The 26,578-nt window shown below is 38.0% G+C and overlaps 1 protein-coding gene across 2 annotated transcripts in view; it reads right to left on the bottom strand.

Annotated features, from left to right (window-relative positions):
- Positions 1-12: 12 nt before the first annotated feature.
- The window catches only part of LOC127933267 (unconventional myosin-VI-like), an 82,887-nt gene continuing 56,321 nt past the window's right edge, over positions 13-26,578 (bottom strand). Inside the window, exons 16-32 of one of the 2 annotated variants that reach the window (XM_052530114.1) lie at positions 26,391-26,518; positions 24,943-25,038; positions 24,510-24,680; positions 23,610-23,648; positions 22,626-22,719; positions 21,815-21,945; positions 21,176-21,253; positions 20,918-21,047; positions 20,693-20,783; positions 19,381-19,531; positions 15,147-15,355; positions 11,413-11,491; positions 8,550-8,710; positions 4,041-4,144; positions 3,148-3,279; positions 1,844-2,062; positions 13-1,636 (exon numbers count right to left, since the gene is read on the bottom strand). In XM_052530114.1, the coding sequence (XP_052386074.1) occupies positions 1,437-1,636; positions 1,844-2,062; positions 3,148-3,279; positions 4,041-4,144; positions 8,550-8,710; positions 11,413-11,491; positions 15,147-15,355; positions 19,381-19,531; positions 20,693-20,783; positions 20,918-21,047; positions 21,176-21,253; positions 21,815-21,945; positions 22,626-22,719; positions 23,610-23,648; positions 24,510-24,680; positions 24,943-25,038; positions 26,391-26,518 (2,213 nt within the window). In that variant the 3' untranslated portion in view covers positions 13-1,436. Of the gene's footprint in view, positions 1,637-1,843; positions 2,063-3,147; positions 3,280-4,040; positions 4,145-8,549; positions 8,711-11,412; positions 11,492-15,146; positions 15,356-19,380; positions 19,532-20,692; positions 20,784-20,917; positions 21,048-21,175; positions 21,254-21,814; positions 21,946-22,625; positions 22,720-23,609; positions 23,649-24,084; positions 24,192-24,509; positions 24,681-24,942; positions 25,039-26,390; positions 26,519-26,578 lie in introns of those variants that run through there. The other variant, XR_008147477.1, reaches the window with a different exon arrangement.

The raw sequence follows: 26,578 nt of genomic DNA, 5'->3' as shown, positions 1-26,578 counted from the left end.
TAAAGGCAAAGATTGAAACATAAGAAATGGAATGTTTATTTTGGTCTAACAAAGTGATGAGAGTAACAGTGGCCAGTCAAAAATAAGAAAATCGGAGTATATTTAACCCAGAAACATCAAAGATAAATGACAGTCAAGGAACAAATAATTAACAGTTATAATATGGATAAACTGACTGTTTGAGATGACATCTTTTCATCTGGAAAGGGCTCAATGGAGAAAAAACATTAGCTTATGAATAAACAAAGTCTGGATAATGACAGCAAATTGATCAAATGCAGCAATTTGGTCTGTCTCAAGTTTCCAGAATGTTTAGGATCTCTGCTGTTTCCATTGCTTCCATTCTTCAGGCAGTTGTTACCAAATGAGATAAGAAAGGGCCATAACGAGACACATGTCAGAGTACAAGCTCATTTAAATACATTTCTCCTTGAGTTGGTACATAAATGTTTTCAAATGAGAGAAATCTACCACAAACACCAAGAAAATTCACAGCAAATCATTAACAAAGGTGCCATTATTACTTCACTGAACAGAAATTGATATGCCTTTTAGCATATCACCATGATTTAAGTACAAAAAAGTGGCTATCCCCTTTTTATGAACTGAAGCTGCTTTTATAAAATTCTATATCAAATATATGTAAAGGCAATTTCAGATGGTGTAGTTTTTGGAAACAACACTGCCATTATTACCACATGTACACAGTGCGAGAAAATATTACAACCTAATGATATTCCAGTTCATGTTCCTCATTAACCTTTACCACCACCATCTGATTAGATTAAAGATACTTTCAATTGTTATTTAACGTAATGACCATTTAAGTCTTGAGAGAGAATTTTATTTTAAAAGCTGAAGTAAGTGCCTCCAGTTGCCATTTGTCAAATGAATGGATAGTCCCGCCCTTAAACCCACGCCATTGGTTGAGCCAATGTTGCATGGGTTGGTCAGGATGCTCAAAAGCAATTTTTAGGGGAATGCCTTGTTATCATATTTTAACATGCAACAAATGACACAGATCACATTACCAATAATGCGACTGAAAGAGTACAAAGGCTTTGTGGTGTAGTTTAACAGAACTGGCTATCGCTACACACTGTAATGTCCTTTTATAACAATAACACCTAGTGTATTTCAGATTTATGAGCAGGTTTACATGGGTGTGATATTTCAATAACATCCCTTTGCATTATGAACTAGGTCTGAAAATCTTAAGGCATCTCTGAGCAACAGGTTCAAGCAAGGCTCAGATTTGTGTGAAGACTGATTTCTAAGTTCACAGCAAAATGAAGAACAAACTACAAACACAAAGTAAATTAGACAGGGTTTGCGTCCACTAGAGTTGCACAGCCTTTTGTTTTAGCTACACCACTTTCCCGTCTACATCTACACGTGCATAGATCATGTAAACCAAGAGGAGAGACGGTCGGTGTTCACTTGAGAAGGTTCTGGAGCATGGCGGTGGCGTAGGTGGGTCGGGCCTGCTTGCTTTCGATGGCGTTCCTCAGGTACTGGATTCCGCCACAGCGCTCCCAGATCTCCTCAAACTGCCGCGGGAGGATCTCCGCTCCACGTTTTCGCGTGAGCCCCGTCTCCTCCAGACTCAGCTCACACATCTCCATGTCGTCCTTACCTGGGTACAGAAAAAGATAAAAGACATCATGCTATGCCTTGGTGCACATCTCGCATCCGCAGATAAGAGTATTTTCCAGTAATCGCTTCAGCTGTTTTATCCTTCAAATCCTATTTCTATTCTGAAGGATTCATTGTTCACAGTAGAGGAAAATTACTGTTTTATCTTATCAAAACTTTAGGTAGCCTTGAAGAAGGCCTTGGGCACCTGCTACCAAGAGGATGGGCTGCTTGTCTGGGTGAAGCTCCATCTGCCTGGCGATCCAGGGCCCATCAAAGTGAGCATACCACCAGCCTTTTTTCTTGTTCTGGGGGTCTTTGTACTGGTCCGCGGGTCGTATGAAGGGAATGCGGAAGTAACGCTGCTGTCGGTTCATCGCGGTCTCTTGCTGCCGGGCTGGGACGGGTGGAGAGGGGTTCTGTTGGGCTGAAGAAATATAAGAGAAAATTACAACAGTAACAAAACTTTCAAAAAAAAAAAAAAAGGTATTTTGTCTGTTTGAAACTTTAGGGTGCTTGAGGGGATTACAATGCGATTACTAAGTTGCTCTGAGTACACGTTTTAGTTTTTAGTTTTGTTTTTGGTGGTCCACCTAGAGTTCTGCATTGAATGAGTTCTGCATTGGATGGACTTTTTTGTCCTGCAATATTCTCTCTCTCCCGTCCACTCCAGGATTTTTTTTTTTTTTGTCCCACCCATGACTCTCACATTTGTTCCCACTTACATAACCAGCAGGTAAAGATGGTTTTCTGTCCTGTAAGATTTTGTTCTGTGTCAGTGCCAAAGTTGATATTTTCCTATTATCACTCCCACCCCATACATTTTAAAACCGTCATCCCTAAAGATCAAAAAGCTTAGGAGGTCGGGATAAATGTCAAGAAAGTTGTCCGAGAAGTTCTCAGCGCTTCAGTATTGACTTTGCAAAGCCAGGAGCCTGATTTCATCTCTCATAAGCCCTATGCACCTGATACAAACACTCCACTGTTTGAAGGTAAGACACATCTGAGGATTTCACCACAAGAGAGCCGGAGGGTTTGAAAAGAACCTGCAGGTCACAGAACTCTAAATCTCCTGTTTGTTCTGCACGAGCAAACACTTACAAGCACTAAAGTCTTCCAGCAACCAAACACTGATGTGCCTTTCAAGTAGGAAAAGTAGGAGGCTTGATTTCCTTGAAACAGCAGCGAATGCCTTTAGATGTGCTTTTAGCTGACTGCTTTATGTGCATGACAAGGCTAACGCTAATCACAAAATGTGCTGCAAGGTTCTTGAAAAGAACAACAGACAAAACGTGCAGATTCAACCTTGAGAAACTGTTGCAACACACATTTGCATAAGAATCTTTTTTTTTTTTTTTAGAAAAGTATCTTTCTAGAATAAATATTATGCTGAATCACCTTTGGCCATTACAAATGAAATCATCGGCTACACACGACTGCAAAGAGCAATTTGTATCCTGTTGTTCCGCCACCGTGCAGGCGGTTCTCTTGGGGAAACGGGTCATATCTTACCATAGTCAGTGACTGATTTAGGAGCCCTCATCTCTGTGTCTGTATTTTGCTTCTTGTTCTTTGATTTCCAGGCATGGTACACCTTCAGACGACGATGAAATTCTTCTCGGCACGCTGCCAGCAACTCTATATCTATAAGCGTAAGAGATTACGTTCACTACTGAGTTTCACATCACCTTTGATTTTAAGTGGTCCGATTCATGCCAAATAAGCATGGAACAACTGTTACAAAGTTTGTCTACGTTCAATAAAATTAAGATGTTCCTTAAATGGTTAATATGCTAAACCTAAATTTTCTACATCTGTATGACTTTATGTCTTGAATAGAATACAAAACAGGATTTTGTTATAATTACCTCACCCTCACCCAAGAACATTTATGGTGCTTTTTACTCCTTATAATCACTGTATTTGATTTATTTTTTAAATCTGTGGAAAGGAGCAGCCAGACAATTCTGCCAAGCATCTGATTTTGTTTCACAGAAGACAGAAAATGACAAAAGGGTGAGGTAATTATAACAATTTTTTAAGACATCTGAAAATTAAACCAACATGAAAGACCAGAAAGTCTGTGAAGCACAAAAGGGAGTGAAGTCACTGTGATTTATGGTTCAACTATCATAAAAGACAAATAAACAAATCTGCAAATAAAAAGACAAAATATATAATGTATTAACTTTCAAAATCAATGAATTATGGATTGAGAACAAGCTACAAAACAATTGCTACGCCATCTTCATCTCCATCATGCGTGTTTTCCATCTTCAACAATATTACATGCTAGTCTCTCCATCTTCAACAATATTACACGTCAGTCTCCACTCTCTAAGATGACATGCTTTTTGACATGAACAGCTTCAGGTGAGCAGATTGAGTGGACTGATTGCTCTTACCACAGGAGGTGTTGATGGCGTCTCGCAGCTCAGCGTACTTCCACTTGCTCAGGTCGTACTTCTTTACCCCGGCTGTCACCTTGTTGGCCTGCGCCTGCACACCCCTGAAATTGCACAGAGGAGGAACATATTGGAGTTTTTCTTAGCTTCATATTTTTCCATAAGCAAAGGTTCTGATTTCTCTCCTAAGCTCCTGTTACCAGCTGCTTATCGTTCCCTAAGCCACAGCACAGTCAGATGATTAAATGGCCTTTTGCTTATGTGGAGATACATTCTCTCTGAAACTTGTAGTGACCTGGAAATAGCACAGATCATGCCAAATTAACACCTCACTGAGCAAATTAGATGCAGCCTTGGTGGTTAATGGCGGTTAACGATTTTTAATGTTGATCGAGGGTGAGGCCACGCTCTGCTTGGGTTTTTGCAATCCAGACTCCCACGCTAAGCCAATCAGAGAAGGGATTGTCTTCTTTACTAAAGATCCTCAAAGACTGTGGGAGTCCTTGGAGTCCCAAAAACATCACCACCCTGATTCTAATCCTACTGGCACTCCTAAATACATCAAATTCAGGGCTTGGGTACTATGTGATCACAACTGTTAGCTTGTGGATTTTTTTTATGTAGTTTCAGGTGAACTTGGCTGGCAGAAGAAATGAAAAAAAAAAAAAAAAAACATCTGCTGTTACCACTGCCACAGTCTAATTAGTCTTTTATTAAAGTGTGCACAGAATTATAGGGTTCATAATTTAAATTGACCAATTGGATATAAATTTAGCCGTTTTAAGAGTAGGCAATTGAAAGTAGCAATTGAATATATATAATATAATGTGTTTATATTGATTTTAGATGTGAAGCTTCACTGAACTGGTTCAAACAAGCCTGTGCATGAGTAGAGAAATATTCAACCATTTTAATGGGAAAAAAAAACTACATTTGCTTTAAAGGGGTCATATGACGTGATTTCAAGTTTTCCTTACTTTTTGGAGTGTTACAGTCTGTTCACAAATACATAAGATCCCTAAAGTTGCAAAGAATAAAGTCTCAAACCCAGAGAGATCCTCTTAATAAAAGTTTAGACTCGTCCATGCCCTTCTAAAACGACTCATTTAAACACGCCCCGACGTCAATGTCGCTATGTGGGAAGATGTGCATAACGCCGCCCAAATGTTCACGCAAAGGAAGGCATAACTTTGATTCTCGCTGTTGCCGTTGTTTTGTTGTGAAAGGAAAAGTACTTTGTTTGGCCTTCCAAAAGAGGACACCACTAGAAATCAGTTGTATCTACGACACTGTCAAGAAAAGTTCAAACCAATGTTTTTTTTTTTTTTTTTGTCTTGTCACGCCGGTGTTCTGACAGGGAGACAGCATGACAGTACAGCAAGGGGCGTAACATTTCCGTCACATGCTTGAGGCATTCAGCCAATCACAATGCACTGGATAGCTGGCCAATCAGAGCACGCCTCACTTTTCAGAACAATGAGCCTTGTAAAAAAAAAAAAAAAAAAAAAAAGACACGTTTCAAAAAGGCGAGTCATAGAGGAGAAACAATAATGTACAGTATATGGAAAATAATGTTTTATTTTAACCTTAAACCACATAAAGTCAGTTCATTAAACAAAATACACAAAATAATGTCCTTTTTATCAACATCATATGATAACCTCATGAGAGATTGTGGTTTGATTGTGACGTCAATAAGCCCATAATTCCCATCCTACTAAAGAAAGACCTGCAATCTCCTGAGCTGAATCATTTCCAAAGAAGACAATTATTCCAGTACCTGAGGCCAAGATTTAAAATCATAAAGTGATGATGTCACCATACAGCCTTAAAGCACACTTCCTCATATAAAAGCAGTGACAGGAGTCCCAGAAGAGAAGGAAGGGTTGTCAGTGTGAGTGGTGAGTGTGTGTCTGGGAGGAGCTCTTGCGTGGGTTAACATGGTGACAATGGATGTAGGGACACTCTGTCGACTCTGACGGCTGTGAAGAGCAAAGCTGCTTAACGGAGACCCTGCGAGAGAAGCCACTGAACCGCCAACCCTGCTGATTAACCCACTCATACAGGTGTAAGCCGAGTGCTAACACAAACACACAGAGGAACAGAAATGAAATGTCAACACTAGTGCTGGGAAAGCTACTCATAATTCAAAGCAGTTAAACTACAGTCGAGCAAGCATTTAAGAAAGTGATTACTACATTTCAAGCTAATATCAAAAAGCACTGAACTACATTAAAACTAGTTAAGGGTGAAATACCTTTTGAACTTTTGAAATATATAGAAGCCACCAAAAATATCTACATATTGAAAATGTATCAGTGTCACTGCATTATATAGGGCTATAACAAAATATAAAACCAAGTGGCATTTATTGTAAAGATAACACATGTACATTTTCCAAGCAGAAGATTTAGAAATATAAGTAAAAAAAAAAAAGATTGTGTTCAATATTAAAATTACTGTATATTATATTGTTATTACATGCCAGTAAAGAAATTGTTACAAAAGACTAATTTCTTATAAATGCTGTTTCTACAAAAATATTAAGACGTGAAACCATTTTCAAGACTGATAAGTAAACAAAAGTGTCTGAGACTGCATTTTACCATAATTAGCTTGCAGATGTCATTTGATTTGATATTTTATGCAAAGCAATGAATTCATACATTTTAAGCATTGCTTAAAGGCATCATATGATGCAATTTCCAGTTTTCCTTTCTCTTTGGAGTCTTACAAGCTGTTTGTGAATAGATAAGATCCCTAAAGTTGCAATGACTAAAGTCTCAAACCCAAAGAGATATTTTTTATGAGTTGAGACTTGTCCACGCCTTCCTAAAATGCCTTCGTTTAAACACGCCCCCACATGTCTATGTCACTATGTGGGAAGATTTGCATAATGGAGGCGTGACGGAATGTGGAGATGCTGTGAGTTTCATTGTGAAAGCGAAACTACTTTGTTTGACTTTTCAAAAGAGGACACAACTAGAAATCAGATGGCACTGGTAAACTGCCATGTGGGGCATTTTCCAAGTGATGTATAGAGAAGAAAAAACAGGCTGATATTGTATTGTGACAGATTTCCCTCTGCTATAAGCTAAATGAAACATGACTCCAGATGACAGCACAAGAATGAGAATCATAAACGCACTGCATCAAAATTCTCTTTCCCTTTAAAGCAACCTTTCTCAGTATGTACTAAAACGCAAAGGCAAGTTTCTTTTTCAATAACCATCATCTAGCACTGAAAATTTTCATATTGAGAGCTTGAGACATACATAAATTCAACATATATTTTGAGGGAACATAAGTAAATGGAAATACGCTTGTTGAGTTCCTAGCATAACAGAAAAAGGAAATTAAACGGAAATGGATCCACACCTATAAAGGACTCCTAAAAGCTCCCCAAGGCACTTTCTATGTCTATGATTTATTTTTAATAATTACATTTAATTAGTAATTTTTCTAAACTACAACTACATTTTATAATTTTCTGAAGAAAATATGAGTGGTGCTTAAGTGTAAAAAAAAATATGATTGTTGTACCTATTTTATAATTGGTCAAGAAAAAACATTTTATATTATTGTGAATTAATATTAAATGGCAAATATTAATGTTTAGTATTGGGGGGTTGTTCAAATATAAACAATTATAAGAAAGGAAAAAAGTTCTGTGTCATGGATTTAATTGGTTCATGCTCCATTACTGTTGGAAAATACAAATCTACAAATGTAATCCATTCAATTCACAAACTCCAATAAAAGAATTTATTCATGTAGTTTAGGAAGTATTTAGGTTAATATCAAAACTAAGAATTAGCCCATTGTTTACAGTGACTTTCTATAAGTAATCCTCTATCTAGGTTGTGATGAGATTAAGGGGACAGGACGTGATTGTGGGTGAGTGTGATTAGATTAAATTAAGTGGAAACTTGAGGGAAAAAAGAGGCCTGTTCTAGATTTTACATCTCTGTTAAAAATCAAACACCTGTGGTAACATAACTGGAGGGGAGAGGAAGCACAAAAGAGGTTTGGATGACAACACGGTCTTCTTTAGCACCCATTTTACACATGCAATAACAGCAGAACTGCCTTTTATTTTATTATACACAAAGTAGGAACAGGCAACACTTCTTTGTCCACTTCCATTAACTAAATGAAATATGACTCTCAGTGCTGCACCGCAGGCATCTCGTGTTTCTGTTTACCTGCTTTTGTAGACACATGGGTTGGCCGCAGTAAAAATTATTCATGGCATTTATGTAACGCTGTCTGGCAGAACCTTGCTCTTTGTTTGTTGTTCTGTCGCCACTCAAGACCACACAGGCTCTTTTCAGATGGAAATCTCCATTTAGAAATATCTGCAATTTGTGTGTGTTTTATGAATGGGTAGCCAGGGAACAACCCGGCATGGAGTCTTCCTTTGTATGATTTCACCTGGTGACGCCGTTTGATATGTTGACTTGATTATTTTATTATTGTGTGTGTGTGTGTGTGTGTGTGTGTGTGTACCTGCGCAAGCTGGGGTCCATTTGAGCATCATCCTGGATGAGTTCTGCCTCGCTCTGAGCGATCCTCATGGCCAGCTCTCTGTCCCTCCTCTCCTGCTCCATTATGGTCTGTCTCTGAGTCTCTTCTTCTCGCTCCAATGCCAGCTGTATCTCAAGTTCAGCCTGGAACAAACATACATTCCTACAAATCAATAACACACACACACACCATCTCACACATAATCTTTGCCACACCTGTGCCTTCTTTCAGTTCCAACTGGATGGTAACACACAGAGACACATGCATACAAATGGGTGCCGGCAGGGGTGCCGATGACCACATATTTGAGTTCACAGCATTGAACTGTGTTGGGTCAAGAAGAATCCCAATGAGTTTGATACTATCCCTTGAAAAATAAATTATATAAAAATACTTTTGGATACTTTTTCTGGTGTCCTTTATCAAAACCTCCTAGACCAGCACCAAACCAGAACTAACCAGTCTGGACAGCATTTAATGGTTTGATGGGCGCAGTTTCTTTATAAAAAACAAGTAACATAATCAAAAATGCAGACTTCAAAAATGAGGCAAATCCAAAATTCTGCTATTAAGCAGCTGTAGCAAGGCAACTGTATAATTTTTTCAGCTCCAGTCAGTTCAGTGTTGATTCAAATGTATTCATTATGAAACAAGCTCAATTCAGTGATAAGCAGTTCAAATGAAGACAGTAGGGACGTTATTCATCTCAAGTGAGTTCAGTGTTCAATTCAGTTCAATAACAGTGCAAATCAAGGAGGGAAAGGTATTGATGATTCTTGTTGAAACAGTAAGTCAGGGCAGGACTTGTCCCTTTTCTAAAAATAGCCAGGAGTTTTTTGTTTACACATCACAGCCTGGAAATATAATGTGCTACTTGCTAGGGGCAGGGGCAAGACGTTTTCAATCTGGAGAGCATTTGACTGGACAAAAACGTTGATATGTCCACGAGTGCTAGATGAAGAATATTTTGATTGGTTTTCCTAAAAAAAGAAAGTTCAGTATACCTGCAAACACCTGATTTTGCTGACTTTTAGGAATGTTGCGGCAGCTTCTTGGTTGTAACATTTCTCTGCACAATCACTATGATGCGGTTTAAGGCAGGCTACAGAATTCCCTACAGCTGAGGGAAGAGAGATTAGAGGGGCAGGCCTGCCCCAGACGAACTGTAACCCCATCTGTAACACTGCCCACTGTAAGGATATAAAGCCATTGGGCTCCTGCTGTGTGCTAAAGTCTGATTAGGTGTATAATCGAGGCTGTACCGCAGCCAGGCGGCTTGGGATTCTATGTCTAGACTGTGGTAAATGAAATAAGGAAAAAGAATAAAAACAAATGAAATTAACAGCATGGTTTTAGATGTGTGAGGAGAGTCTGGGACAGAGCCCAGCAGCGTGGTCCAAAAACAGGCCAAAACAGAGCAAAGGACTGTTTGAAGAGAAAAACTTAGATTAAACATTGTCACAGAGAAAACCTTAGACAGAAAGAAGGATGGCGCAGGTGCTATTCTGAGGCTGAATACCCATATATGCAAAGACTTCTATAGAGAGGGAGGGTTACAGCAAACACTGGTAAACATGATAAATCTGAGCTATGAATCAAACTGCTAAAAGCAGGAGAGACTTGGTGGAAAACCGAGTGATGTATTATGTCTGAAAATAACAGTGATAACGATTTTATAAACCGTGTGACAGCAGTCTTGGAGTGGATTGCAAATGTTTTCTTCTGCAAAGGTCTTCATTTTATTCAAGGACTCCAAGAAATTTTTGAAGTTAACAGAAACAATCATGTTTTCAAGCAAAGGTAATAGAATCAACATTGATCACATACATGCACACACACACACACACGGAGAGAGAGAGAAAGAGAGAAATACTTGGAACAACAAAAATGGCACAATATAGAACAGAATAAAATAATTTAATAGAAGCAGACTTCATATGGCTCACTTTAGAAAATCAGTTCATGCTTTATCAAACATGAACTATTTAGACATATTTTTCACAGCAATATTTTTTTATTAATCACAGTTGGTAAAATATAATTGTTCATTCATCTGAGTTAAGAATGCATTACTGTTATTATTAACAAAATTAATAATTGTTAAATATGTTAATTATGAAAAAGGTATTAGTAAACGCTTAAAAACAGAATTAAATAGAGAAATGTAACATAAAATGTCACCGTAACAGGTAATTTCTAGAATAGAATAGAATAGAATAGAACAGAATAGAGTGTTTTAATTAATAATAAAGCATTTAAAAATGAAACAGAAGGTAAATAGAACAGGGAAGATTTCTCAGAACAGAAAATAGAATCAGAATAAAATAGAGCGTTTTCATAACACAATTCAATAGAACAGTTAATATAGAATATGAACATGGGGTAGATTGAAAATAAATCAAACAGCCCTGGAATAGAATAGAATAGAATAGAATAGAATAGAATAGAATAGAAAGCAGCACAAAAGCCTATGAAGAGTGTGCAACAGTTTTTGGGCAGCAATGGGCACAAAGTGTCTCTGCAGGACGATTTATTTAGAGGAAGCAGCGCAGGGGAAGTCAGCCAAGCCCCCAAACACAGCATCACCATTGAGAGAGAGAGGAGACATAGGACTTTCACTCCGCAGACGCATCATAATCCAGCCCCAGGAGGTAGGCAGGGGCTGATGAATAAACCCACAGGCCGCTGTGGCAGCTCAATACAGTCATGATTATACCTGCAGAACAGCCAGTCCTGGCCAGCTCTGAACACGCCAGCGTGAGGCGGAGTGGGCATTTGGTTTTCCGAAGAAGTCAGCGGAGGAGAGGAATCAATACACAGAGGGAGCACATATACACATACACACCTGCGTGACTCGCTCTTCCTCTTCTCTTTTCTTTCTCTCCTCTTCCTCCTGCTTCCTCTTCTGCTCTATCTCGGCTTTCCTGATGGGAGAGAGATTGAGGGTGGACTGTTAATGAGTTACACCGGCCCGCGGGGAATTATTCCTCCTGATCAATGACTCACAGGAAGGGACGTGAAAACACAGGTGGATTCGCAACTGTCACAAAGAGAAACGCTTTGTAGTTCAAACGAGACCCTTCAATAGCAGCTGAAATTGAATCGTGTGGTCTGAGCATTGTTGGTGAGCGTCGTTACCAAATATTAGCATTTTCATATCAAAAGACCTATATATATTATACAGTACATCTCACAAACAGCCAACCACATCTGCTGCATCTTTCATTGTACTTTGTTGTTCATGGATTTGGGTACTGATTTATGCAACCCTGCCAAAGCAAAGTCCTTAATAACAGGGAGTTTTAAAAAAAATAAGCATGAAGAGGGGATAATGGGTACAGTAATGATATCATATCAATGTTTTGCTGCTCCCAATAAAAGAGTAATTTGCAGTACAGTGGGTCCAAAAGTGTCAGAGCACTGGATGTCTTTTTCTAGTTTAAATTTACATTTACCATTTACACTTTTGCTTTGAAGAAAGCGACATTTGAACAGAAATGAACAAAACCAAACATTGCATCTGTTTTCTATATTAATATATTTTAAAATGTAATATATTCCTTTGATGGCAAAGCTATTCAGCAGCCAGCCATTACTCCAACTATAATCTGCTGATTTGGTGCACAAGGAACATTTATTATTATAATTATTATCAATGTTTAGCTGCTTATTATTTCTGTGTACATAAACTGTGACTCTTTGATTAATAAAAAGTTTAAAAGAACAGCATTAATTTGAAATGAAAATCACTCTTTAACAATATAAATCTCTTCACTGTCACTTTTGAACAATTTAATGTGTTCTTGTTGAATAGAATAATTTGTTTAAAAAAAAACGTTTTGAATGGTAATCTCATATTTTTATAACTAATTTTACAGGACATCATAATCCTAAAACTTTATTTTCTTTTGCAAATTGGATTTTAAATACCAGATTTTGCAACCAGATTTACAAAGTTTCAGCGTTTTGGACCCTACTGTATACGATTATAGTGAGAGCCATCAAAAGAATGAATGCAATCTTAACGTGTTTTGTAAAATGTCATAATTGTTGTATTTCATAAATGTCATAAATGTATGTACTCTAAATACACTTTCAAAGGTTCGCTTTAAAAATGACGTGACAAGTTATGTGACATGCAGCCAAGTATGGTGACCCATACTCAGAATTCATGCTCTGCATTTAACCCATCCAAAGTGCACACACACAGAGCAGAGTTCACACACACACCAGTGGGCAGCCAGTTATGCTGCAGTGCCAGGGGAGCAGTTGGGGATTCGATGCCTTGCTCAAGGACTGTCGCGGTTTTGCAGGCCTGAGACTTGAACCCACAAACCTAGGGTTAGGAATCATACTCTCTAACCACTAGGCCACGACTTTCCCTAAAAGCTTGTATTCTTAAATTATAATTTATACTGTATTTATAAGTGGCAGGTTCAAATTCATAATGAAACAACAGATAGCATTCTTAAAAAGTTCTCCATACAGAGTGCAAAGAACTTAAGGCTAATCCAAACCTTTAGTTGTTGTTAAAGTACAGTATTGTTCAAAATAATAGCAGTACAATGTGACTAACCAGAATAATCAAGGTTTTTCGTATATTTTTTTATTGCTACGTGGCAAACAAGTTACCAGTAGGTTCAGTAGATTCTCAGAAAACAAATGAGACCCAGCATTCATGATATGCACGCTCTTAAGGCTGTGCAATTGGGCAATTAGTTGAATTAGTTGAAAGGGGTGTGTTCAAAAAAATAGCAGTGTGGCATTCAATCACTGAGGTCATCAATTTTGTGAAGAAACCGGTGTGAATCAGGTGGCCCCTATTTAAGGATGAAGCCAACACTTGTTGAACATGCATTTGAAAGCTGAGGAAAATGGGTCGTTTAAGACATTGTTCAGAAGAACAGCGTACTTTGATTAAAAAGTTGATTAGAGAGGGGAAAACCTATAATGAGCCTATGATAGGCTGTTCAGCTAAAATGATCTCCAATGCCTTAAAATGGAGAGCAAAACCAGAGAGACGTGGAAGAAAATGGAAGACAACCATCAAAATGGATAGAAGAATAACCAGAATGGCAAAGGCTCAGCCAATGATCACCTCCAGGATGATCAAAGACAGTCTGGAGTTACCTGTAAGTACTGTGACAGTTAGAAGACGTCTGTGTGAAGCTAATCTATTTTCAAGAATCCCCCGCAAAGTCCCTCTGTTAAAAAAAAGGCATGTGCAGAAGAGGTTACAATTTGCCAAAGAACACATCAACTGGCCTAAAGAGAAATGGAGGAACATTTTGTGGACTGATGAGAGTAAAATTGTTCTTTTTGGGTCCAAGGGCCACAGGCAGTTTGTGAGACGACCCCCAAACTCTGAATTCAAGCCACAGTACACAGTGAAGACAGTGAAGCATGGAGGTGCAAGCATCATGATATGGGCATGTTTCTCCTACTATGGTTTTGGGCCTATTTATCGCATACCAGGGATCATGGATCAGTTTGCATATGTTAAAATACTTGAAGAGGTCATGTTGCCCTATGCTGAAGAGGACATGCCCTTGAAATGGTTGTTTCAACAAGACAATGACCCAAAACACACTAGTAAACGGGCAAAGTCTTGGTTCCAAACCAACAAAATTAATGTTATGGAGTGGCCAGCCCAATCTCCAGACCTTAATCCAATTGAGAACTTGTGGGGTGATATCAAAAATGCTGTTTCTGAAGCAAAACCAAGAAATGTGAATGAATTGTGGAATGTTGTTAAAGAATCATGGAGTGGAAAAACAGCTGAGAGGTGCCACAAGTTGGTTGACTCCATGCCACACAGATGTCAAGCAGTTTTAAAAAACTGTGGTCATACAACTAAATATTAGTTTAGTGATTCACAGGATTGCTAAATCCCAGAAAAAAAAAATGTTTGTACAAAATAGTTTTGAGTTTGTACAGTCAAAGGTAGACACTGCTATTTTTTTGAACACACCCCTTTCAACTAATTGCCCAATTGCACAGCCTTAAGAGCGTGCATATCATGAATGCTGGGTCTTGTTTGTTTTCTGACAATCTACTGAACCTACTGGTAACTTGTTTGCCACGTAGCAATAAAAAATATACTAAAAACCTTGATTATTCTGGTTAGTCACATTGTACTGCTATTATTTTGAACAATACTGTATGGTGACTGGAGCAAAATGTTGGCTCCAATAAATGTATGAGGTAAAAGCAGTGCCTCTGAATGAGTAAAAGAAAGGGTTCCAGGCTGGATGGGCCACAAAACAAAGCATGCAGCATGATAAAAGTTGCTGTCGTTGCATCTACTAGTGTGGAACTGAATATTCTTTGACAAGACTATAAACAGAGAAATATCATCATGGCCTGATTCGTGAAACGATGACAGATGCTGTCCATGACAGCAGACTCTGGAGAATGCATAAGAGAGAGCAGGTCAAGCCGAACCCTCCAGTGATGTATTAATCTCTCTGCCAATCCCCTCCCACACCCTTTTTTTCAGCTCCTGTTCTTCTTTCAAACGCGCTGGGACTCTGACCTAATGTACGGTTCATCCCATTCGAAACTTTCGACGTGACTCACATGCGGCGGTCTTCTTCCTCCTGTTTGCGTAACTGCTCCTCTTCTTCGCGCCTATTCCGCTCTCTCTCCATCTCCTCCTGGATGTGCTTGAGTCGCTCCGTCTCCTCCTGCTCCTGCTTCTTCTTCTGCATTGAGGAGAGGAGCTGCTCTGAGCGTTTCACCAGGCCCTCATACTCCTGCTCGATCTCCTTGCGGCTCATCACCGTAGACTGAGGGTAAAGTCAAAAAGAGAGTGTTAAAATGGATTTGATTTAAATTATTTGGGTTATTTATGTTTACTGTATATTTTAGTTATAATGGCTGTTCTGCTTACATGTGAATGAAATTTTACAGGGCAGTGTTTCAGACTGTGTCACTTTAATAGTGATTAAAACTGCGTCGACAAATGATTACTATTAAAAAGTCAGAAAAGCGCTAATTAAACTATATCCCTTTTTAAAAATATCCACCATAATGCATTCTACTATACATTTTCCTTTGTGAAAATGTAGAGATATATTGCTTTTGGACATTCATTCGTCAAATGATGTGATGAAAATGTTTCTTTGGAGTGTTACAAGCTTCACGATTCGCAACGCAATGAGTAAAACGACAATATAAGTCATTATAATCAGTAATTATGTCCCCACTAGATGCAACAAATGGCTCGTTTGTAATGGGTTTTATTGGTTCTGTCTCGTCGCTTCCCAAGAATAAAAGATGTGATTGTTTGTAATAATTCATTTGATTCATCATGCAGTCAAAATTAATCAAGAGTGTGAGGTTTTGTTTTGTTTTGTTTGTTATCTACAGTGCTGTCCATAAGTATTACAACAGTAAAGACAAAATTGTTCTGTTTGTTGTGGAGTCAATCTGTAAAAATTATTAAAAGGTGAATATGAGACATAACATTTTTATTACTGAGTGATTCAACACAAAGATGTTTTACCAGCTAAGAAGATCTGCACTTTTAGAGTTTTATCTCCCTATCTGATGTGAGCACAAGTATTGGAACCGTTGCCTCACAGGTCTTTCTAAGTGTTCAGCTGTGTCCTGTTGCTTTAACTCTTCAGAAAATTAAAGCAGGGAATGTGTCTTATCAGTTATATCCATTGCTTCTGCATTCTAAGTCTTGCATTTAAGATGACACACACAACACAGGATGAAGACGAGGAAGCCGACTCTTATAGAAATACAAGCAATTTGGATGCTAGAAGAAAAGAGGAAAGTCAATTAGAACTATATTTAATTAACCCTAAAATACATGTCTGTAAAATCACCAACAACCTCCAGAACGCTGGGGTGATGCTCTGTCAATCTACAGTCAGCAGGAGAATTTGACACAGAATTACAGAAGCTACACAGCAAGACCTCTGATCAGCACCAAAAATAGAAAGGCAAGATTCTTCACAAATGTGAGAGTTGATGGACCAATGAGACAAAGATTAACCTTTATTTAAGTGATTGGAAAACAAAAGTGTGGAGAAAAAAAAGGGAACTGCAAATGATCCTAAGCATACAATCTCATCTGTAAAGCTTGGTGAAGATGGTGTCATGGCATGGGCATACATGGCTGTCTCCAGAACAGGACCTCTTCATTTTAATGATGGCTTAATGTATAGCCCCTTTCACACTGCAGTTCCGGCAAATACACGGGTAATGTGTTCTGGAAATTGTTCCCGGTTCGCTAGATTTTGCACTTTCACACTGGGATATGTGCGTGCTTTCACACACAACCGGTAAATGTCCCGTAACGACACGTGAACGCTAGGCGCGTTATACTTTTACTGAAGCTAGCGAACGATCTCAGCGTCAGTGCGGAAAGTGAGGAACTAACTGATCTCTGCTTCAGTACAGTTTGCAAATATTTTGTTTTCGCGAACATTGATCTTCCTTCAAAAGACCTGGTAAAAGAGTAGCACGATAACGTGCGTCATCACTACTACACGGCATTAGATCTGGCTTTTGTTCACACAGCGCATGTTCCGGGACTGAACCCGGCAATGTTACTAGGTCCCCAACCCGGGATCAGTCCCGGAATCAATCCCGGGATGTGTTTGCGTTCACACAGGAGGCGAACCGGCAATGTTCTGGCAATTTGCCGGGTCCTACGTGCAGTGTGAAAGGGGCTTAAGATGGTGGTAGCAGAATGAATTTGGAAGGGTACAAAATTATCTTGGCTACCAATATTCAAGAAAATACCACCAAACTTATTAGACTTCATAATAGATCAGGACAATGACCCAAAACACCCTGCCAGTTCAGTCAAGGACTTTATCAGGGCAAAGAAAAGTAAAGTCTTAAGATTGCCCAAATCAATCTCCAGATTTAAATCCGACTGAACATTAATTTCACCAGCTGAAGAGGAGACTAAAGACAGAAACTCCCCAAAACAAGCAACAGTTGGAATTGGCTGCATTAAAGGCTGGGGTTTTTTTTTTTTTTTTAAGTATAAGACCAAGAGTCTCCTGATGTCTATGGGTTGCAGGTTGCTCTGATTGCATGCAAGGGATTTGCAACTAAATATTAGCTTTTAATATTTTACATCTGCTTTAAATTCAACTGTTCCAATACTTATGCACACATCAAATAGTGGGATGAACTCTGAAAGTGCTGTCCTTTTTTATTTGGTAAAGCATGCATGTATCGAAAGACCTAATAACAAAATGTGACATTCTGTAGTTTTGTCACATATTCATCTTTTAATCATATTTGCAAATGTCTTGACTCCACAGCAGAGAAAGCTATTTTGTCTTTACTGTTCCAATACTTATGTAGGGCACTGTATATGCCTGTAATACTAGTGTTTCTGTATTCTAAATTAGAGGCTAGACTGCAAAAGAGATTTTCAAAGTGAGGGGAAGATTTTCAGTGAATAACATCTTCAGTTTGATCTGTTGATTATTGTTTATCACGAGAGATCTTAGTCTTTGTCAGTTGTATATTTGACTAATTTTTACATAGTTTTTAAAGCTTGACAGCATAAATCACTATTGACTTTTGTTGTATGGAAAACAGAATCTTGCACAGTCTGCCTAAATATCTCCTTTTGTAACAATAAGCGGCTGGAATAATAATAAGGTAAGTAAATGATGACAAATGGTGACAGGACAGGCCACTTGGTTGAACTCTACAGAAGCTTCTTTAAAAAAGCTTTTCTTCAGGTACTTCATTAAACAAATTTGAAAAAGGGTTTCACAAAAAAGTGGCAGCAACTCAGTGGTTACCCATCAGCTCGGCGACAGCAGTGACGTTGGGCCACATTCACCCGCAGTTGTATTCATAATCCTGCAGATATTCATTAAACCTGGATGTGGATTTTGTGCCATCTGGCAGAGCACCAGAGGTGCGTGGAGGGGTGCAAGCATTGTGAAAGATCATTGTACTGCAGAGGGGTGGGGACTCAATGACAAGGTCTGTCTCACCCCCTAACGCTAGATGAGTTAGCGCTAGTGTGTTGAATGACAGTCATTGACACAATCTACGTTATTAGCCAGGGAGGCCACAGTAATCTCCAGTCCAGATGGTAAGGTGATGGGAGGCATTGCCAATCAAAAACCACATGCTAATCAAAACGTGCTATGCTAATAACAAAGAGGGCTATCATGGGTGCAGAAGTGCAGAACATATCTCATTTAAAGGGAGGAATGAAATGTTCAGGTAGAAAAGTTTCAGCTCTGGTGCCAGCTTTCTATCAGGGAGAACGCACAATATCTCTCGAGCTTCCCTGTCAATAATGCACTCCACGTAGGGCTCCACGTAGAGAATACAATAACGCATATACTGCCTTCAATCAGCCGAAGCAGAAAGTTCGAAAGAAGGCAAGAAATCAACACTAGAAAGGGCATAATGCGACAAAGCCTTGAAAATCGACTTGACAGTGTGTGGTGCGAATGTCAATGATGATCTGCAGAGAGAAATCTCATTGTCGACTGTCCATTTGCATACTTTCTATTTATTTACTCTGCTGTTGAGCGCTAGATTTTCTGCTGAATGAGATGAAACGCTTCTGCTTTCTTTCTTTGGGCCTTAAGAAGAGAGACACTTGAAGCTGCCAGACAATTCTAGCCACAGCTTTAGACCGCCTTCATCAGGACATGGAAAAACACACACCTGTTGAATTATGCATGGAAACTGATACACGACGGCAGACTAAGAAAAGAGCTACAACATTTAACATCATTGAGCTCGGTACGCTGGAGGAGGTGAAAGGGGGTTTGTCGACCTTGGGTGGTTTTCCGGTGGAAAACCTCACCTTGATTTTGGTCATGAGGGCGTCGGTGGAGGCGGCCAGTTCCTCGACCTGTTTGCTCATTTCTTGTTTTCCCTCTTTGAGTCCATTCACAGCCTCATTGAATTTCTCCATCCTCTTCTTCAAATTATTCACCTTTACCATGCCATCAATGCTGCCACAGGAATAGAGAATAGGGTTTATTAGTTTATTCAAAAATACATATTTTGTAAACCTCTTCAATGATATCTTCAATATTAGATCTCATTTTGATCTTTTGGGTCATTTTGAGAAACATAAAAAAAGGGTATTTTCATTTTTTTTTATTGTACCTCAGATCATCCAAAATGAAGATGAGTTTGTTTCTTCACTGGAACAGATTTGGAGAAATTTAGCATTGCATCACTAGCTCACCAATGGATCCTATGCAGTGAATGGGTGCCGTCAGAATGAGAGACCAAACAGCTGATAAAAACGTCACAATAATCCTCAAATAATCCTTACAACTCCAGTTCTTAAATTTACATCTTCTGAAGTGTTAAAGTTGTGAGTTTGCAATAAAAACATCCATCATTAAGGATTTATAATGATTATTATCACTTCCTAAAGTGAAAAACTGTATCCCTTTGTTTTCCTCTCACATCAAAATCCACCAACATATCAGTTTAGAATTGTTTTAGACTGTTTGTAATTGTAAAAAGGCTTGATCTGTGCATATTTTTCTCCAGATTCAGATGAGAACTTGTAATAACCAGAAGCAATGGTTTGAAGATAAAAACATCTTGATGAAGGTTTTGTTACTTACATAGCTTTTCAGTTTACAAGACATTAACTGATAGACTGGATTATAGTAATGCCTTTATTAGCTGTTTGGACTCTTATTGTGATGGCACCCATTCACTGCAGTGGATCCACTGATGAGCAAGTGATGTAATGCTAAACTACTCCAAATCGGTTTTGATGAAGAAACAAAAATCTACTCATCTCCGATGGTCTGAGGGTGAGTAAACTTTCAGCAAATGTTCATTTTTGAGTTAACTGGTCCTTTAAGACCGTTTCAAAGTAGTAAAAATATGTTAGACTTTTCTTGAAAAAAAAGTATAAAAGCTCGTCAAAACCACTTGAAACAAACACATTTCAAAGAATGCATTTTAAACTTGATTTGTATATGATATTTCCATTAAGATTTGTCACGGACAGCTTTCCAAAAACACCAAATAGATGTAAACAACATAGTGACAACACACTGACCCAAGTGTTGGAAAACAGATCCTCACACTGAGTTTGCAATGCATGAGAAATCAGTCACTAATAGCGCAGTGCTGTTTGTACATACCGAGCCTTGTGTCTTCTTTTGCACAACCACATGCGAACAGTCTTCTGAATCTTGATGCAGGCACTGGCCCTGAAGCTCATTTTGTTCCTCACTGTAACAAGTAGAAGATTCTTACTCTTCTATAGCATCAAACTGTAATGCAGCAAAAGTGAATGGGAGGGCGTGGGATGCTTTTAATCTGTTTTTACTAAAGGCAGTTTACTGAAGTTGTGAAGGGCGACGTACATTTAATAACTGACAGTGTGCACCACTGGACCTTTCTCCAGCGGCTGCACACCAGCCACTTATTGACACGCTTTACAAGCTCGGCCAGATGCTCCGGATCAGACTTCATGATCTGGTCAAACTCTGCAAACTGAGGCAAGCACAGACACACATTGAAATTTATATAGCTGCATTTACGAGGTTCCCATGTGCGCAAGCTTAATGAAACGGTCTCATACTATTCCAACCCTCATGAGAAATATCATAAGACATTATTACCTTCCCAGGGCGGAAAAAAACCCTGGTCAAGCCAAACTTGTAATCATTCTGGTTGAGGCCAAGTGCTTTAAACAGAGCCTGCAGAAGAGGACAATACAATCAGACAGTGGAATGAGTACTTTATTAAATGCATATCAGAGATCAATAAGAATGGCATGATGTTACATTTGATGTTTTAATGCCTTGTAAACGTAAAAAAAAAAATCTGCTGTTTTGATAATTATTGCCAAAGTGACTTGTGATTTAGAAATTATTTTCAATAATTTCAATCATTCATTAATTGCAACCTGCTCATTCACTGTATTAGTGTAGCATCTAATTGTACATTTTAAGATGAAGTAAATACTTTATATTTAACCACGGGTGTATAATTAAAATGCAATTTGACTTTCAAATGTATCTGTAACTACTAATGATAAACCTCTATCATTTATCACTGAAACCAATTAGGGATCACTCTGTGCGTGCTTTGGCGCATGGATATGAAAGGTCATATAGCCTTTTCTAAAAATAATCCAGCAGCTAGCCATCATCTATCATACTAATCCTAATTATATACACAAGAACATCATGTGAATAACAACACGAATAGAAAGAGCTATTCATTTTAGATGCAAATCAAGATAGATAGAGGTTTACTTTGCAAAAGAGTCGAGGATCAAGCCTTGTGAGCTTGTTGGGCATGTACTGCTTGTACATGTTGTAAAGCTCGTGAAACGGCGCTCGGGAGGGGAAGCCACCCTGCATCAGGTCCAGCACTGATACCATGCCTGAGAGGAGAGGGGAAGTACAGATCATGTAGCTAGTGAAAATACAGAATTTGCTGCATTATAGACCTGAAGCATGAACCAATTTATGAGGAGGATTCAACATCTTATTCTTTGTAATGTGCACTCAACATGTAACTTAACACTGTATGTGCTTGCCTTTGTCAACAAAACTCACAGAATTTAGAGTTTATAAGAGTATAAACACTTAGGACACTTACTAAGTAGTACTTTCTTGCTACTATGCAAGTACTGTAGCTGATGAGGCTACATTTATCATGGTGCACGACTAATCAACAAAGGTCTAAAAGTATGAAACTAATTGGCACATCGGCATACCAGTGCAGCTCCGTGAATATCCTTTTCTTCTATCTCTTCCATGAAAGTTTATTTCTAAAACTTTGCTAACAGCCTATGAAACGCAATAACAGCAACCTTCAAAAACTCTTGTGGCAACGCCACTTCCCAAACATAATGAAAAATCAGTGGAGCTCACATTTAATATGGCTGCTCCATAGGCAATATCGGGATGTGTTTTAAAACGGAGCTTGCGACTGATGAGCGCTGTGTATTTGCGACGGGTTTTCGTAAATTGAAATATTTGAAGCATTACCGCATGTGCTGTGGGATGAATTGAGAACTAAAAATAAATAAATAATACACCTATAAAATCGTATACATACCCGAGCACTGAAGCTGAGAAAGAATCTGAGCTCCTTCAAACTGGTGGCTCACCATCTTCAGATTAGGTTTAACACAACGGATAAAACTAGATCCCTTTATAACACATACACATGAGAAATGATTACATAGTTATAATAATATATTTTAATACATATATTATTATATTTGTTAGGACACTTGAGTAAATGGTGTAGGATCTGGTCTACACTGGACCATATGCACGATCGAAACAGAAATAAACTAAAGCAGGTACACTGTCAATCAGAAGTTATTTTTTTAAATATAATTTAATGTATTTTTATTTGTTTTTATGCTTCAAAAATGCAGTAAAAACAGTAATACTCAAAGATACAGTCGTGGGCAAAAATATAGGTAAATATGATCAAAGAAGGCTGCGAAAATTGATCTGCATTGTTAATCCTTTTGATCATAATTTTTCTCTCCATTTTAAATTCTTATCCAATGAAAAGATACATTTTTGTGAATTTTTTAAATAAAAGATCAAAAGGATTAATAATGCAAATGAATTTTCACAACCTTCTTTGATCATATTTACCATGGGTGCCGATATTTTTGGCCACAACTGTATATTAAAATTTTAAATCCATTTTTAATTTAATATATTTTAAAATGTAATTTATTCACGTGATGGCAAAACTACATTTTCTGCATCATTACTCCAGTCTTCCGTGTCACATGATCCTTCAGAAATCATTCAAATAAGCCGATTTAGTGCTCAAGAAATATTTTCACTTATTGTCAAAGTTGAATGGGCAACTTAGACATATCTTCTTCCTGACACGCAAAGCAAACAAGCATATTTTGTTCATTTTAATATGTCATTTACTAGTGCCATAAATCATCAACTGTCACGTTGCATCATTTGCTGTGCCTCCTAGTTTGCGGCATGCATTAGACACACTCAGTAATAACCAAATCAAGTAGCCAACGTTTTTTAAATGAGTAAATAACCCATTACTCACCGTACTGCGTAGCTTTTCCAGTAGAAGGTTCAGTTGGGTCTATGAAATGAAATGTGAGAGTGAGTCCTGTACATTTTAATTAAGAGTATCTTATCGAGAGAAAAAAAAAAAAAGGTTTACACACATGGTTGTAGAATTATTCTGCCATGCAAATGGTATCACACATTTTGACACACACAGGAAGTAACAGACATACATTATGCCGGTGATTAGACCAACTGTGAAGATCTTTTCTACAAATTCAGTATATAATGGAGACATAAATGGCATGATTATGTGTTTACAGTGAAATTCCTTGTATATCATGACAAACAACAACAACAGAGACCAAAAATGTGGCAGCCACATGGAACAAAGACATGGCAATGAACCAAGTGGGTGAAAGAGGTTGGAAGAGAAGGGTGGGAGAAAACTAAGATCTGCAAATGTTTATGAAGTTGCAGGTGCCGGCACTCAATATTTCAGCCAGGCTTACCCTACAAAAGCTTCAGTTTTTTCACTTTTTTTTCCTTGTTTCTCTTTATATATTTATTTCAGCCTCAGAACTTTTCACAGGGAAAGGCTGAAGAAACAGGAGAAGGTCTAAAAGAGGAGAACGGAGAAAGGGCAAATGTTAGAAGGAAAAGAATTAGATCACCAGGTAAAAGGTAAAATGTCTCTCACAAAACTACAAAGAGGAACAAAGAGAAAACAACTTGACGAATAACAAGCCCCACAAAAACAAAATCTACAGCGGTCTAAAGACAAACATTTGAGGAACTCCTAATCTGAGGAAAGCCTGTAATTTTGAGACCTTAATTTTTTTTTTTTGTCATATTTTCAGGCCTGTTGACAACTTTGACAAAATGTGTTACCTTGCTATCAGGAGAATAGAACTGTAAAGCTAAAGGACAAATTCACCTTGAATTTGTTTCCCACACTGATGAAGCTGAGTTTGCCAGCCTTCTGCTTCGAGTCCTTGGAATTGGAGTTGTTCTCAAAGAGATCCCGAACAAACTTGTCCTTCGACTCGCACACCAGGCTCTCCAAAGACATGTGGAGGGCATCATTATTCTTCTCTACAAACTGGGTCTGCTCTCATAGATACACCATACACACGCACACACACGCACACACACAAAACCCACAGGGCATAGAAATAAACACAAAGTCAACCTCACAAAAAAAACCAACTACTTTACAAAAGGGATTCCCCCAAGGTCCCAATTGTTTTTACAGTGTGGCAGAAATTAATTAACTTATGTTAAACATTGTCACGTTACAGAACTAAAACAATAAGACGGTTTCCAAACAAAAAGGGATTTAGAATGAACTGAGTGAATTGGGACCTTACAGTCTCATAGCACACAGCGCCAGCAAAATGTCTTATGATGAATCCTTCATCATCTCTCAAATTCCGGTGGATTGTAAGCTTTGACTTCCTGGGAACCTGAAAAACCAGCCCACACAGAATTAAACTTTCAGCAAAATCCATCTTGGTATTTTTATGACTTCCTTCATATTTGGGTCTTGACATTGATTGGACTGTCAGGGTGAATCACTACTAAAATTTACCAAGATATGCCCTGGTCTTATTTAACCCCATAAATCAATAGAAGTAACAAACACAATTTTACATAAAGAAAATGTAGCCTTATTACGTACTGCGCCATAGTATTTTCAAGCACATTAAGTTTCAGTCACAATTTAATGCCAAAAAAATACACTATGCATATTTGTAGTTTATATTTAGTTTAATGTATTATTTAATTTTAGCACTAAAACATGTTTGTTGTAATAAGCCAGATGGAAATATTGATGGTGGAAGATGCCTCCATTAAAGTGATAGTTCACTACTATCCCTTAAGATAATAGATAATTGCTAAACTGTAACATATATGGAAACAACATTAGTGTGGATAACAGGATAATGTATAAATTAGGGAAATGAATGGAAATAATTGCTAGTTTAATTCTTACAAAATTAAAAATCACAAAAAAGGCCATCTTTCCCCACTGTGGTAAGATGACTCCCTATCTTTATTAGATTAAAGGTTTACTAAATTAAAGGTTGGTGTGTATAAATATTAGGCTACTCTTTAACAATCCCTTAAAATATGTACATGTTGACACTGAAGGTCAGATGAAAATGCAAAAAATTAAAAAACAGATCTTTGGTCCAAAATGAAGGATAAACTATTAACTACTAAGGGGCTGTATGAAACTATCCAGCAGGCACGTAGTTTAACCCTTTAACTGTCACCCCGTCCCATATACGGGATGCCTACATTTACTTCACTATATTACAATTAAACCTAATCTGATCTTGACAAACTATATATCGTTGGAAAGGTCTAAGACTCCCAAATATATATTTTACCAATGTTTTTTGTTAAGAATAATGTAGGAAAAGTAATAGATTAATTTATGACAAGAGTGCACCCTCAAAAATCTACATTATAAAAGGAGTTCTGACCTTTGTTCAAAAAAGACTTCTTCATTGCCTTTTTCTCACTTTTCTCTCATTGTCACATTTTAGAAATCATCAGAAATTATATATCAACTGAAAACTTAAAATCTCAAAATTCATCCTTTAAAACCCATTTTAAAATCAGACATTGCATTTCCATGTAAATGGTATATCAATATCATGTTACAAAATGTTTTCATTCATGAATTAAAAAAAGTAAGTTCGGACCGTGCACTATAAAGTCTATGTTCAAAAATGGGAGTGACAGTTAAGGGGTTGCTTTTCTTTGCTATACTGTATTGGCTGATGGAAGGAACCAAACCATATCTTACGGTGAGGCGGAAGTGATCTTTGTGCTTGCTGTGAACCACCTCTGCAAAGTGCTGATCACTGGGCTGGGGAAGACGGTTCTCCTCATCAAGAATATCCAAGATACCCACCAGCTTTGCCTCAACCAGATCTGCAAAGTAATAAAGTCACAGAGAGAATTTTGGGACTGACAGAAACTCTTCATATGAAT

The sequence above is a fragment of the Carassius gibelio genome, chromosome A17 (assembly GCF_023724105.1).
Source record: "Carassius gibelio isolate Cgi1373 ecotype wild population from Czech Republic chromosome A17, carGib1.2-hapl.c, whole genome shotgun sequence".
NCBI classification, from domain to species: domain Eukaryota; kingdom Metazoa; phylum Chordata; class Actinopteri; order Cypriniformes; family Cyprinidae; genus Carassius; species Carassius gibelio.
Note: the sequence above shows the minus strand (reverse complement) of the source record. Positions and strands in the feature narration are given on the sequence as shown.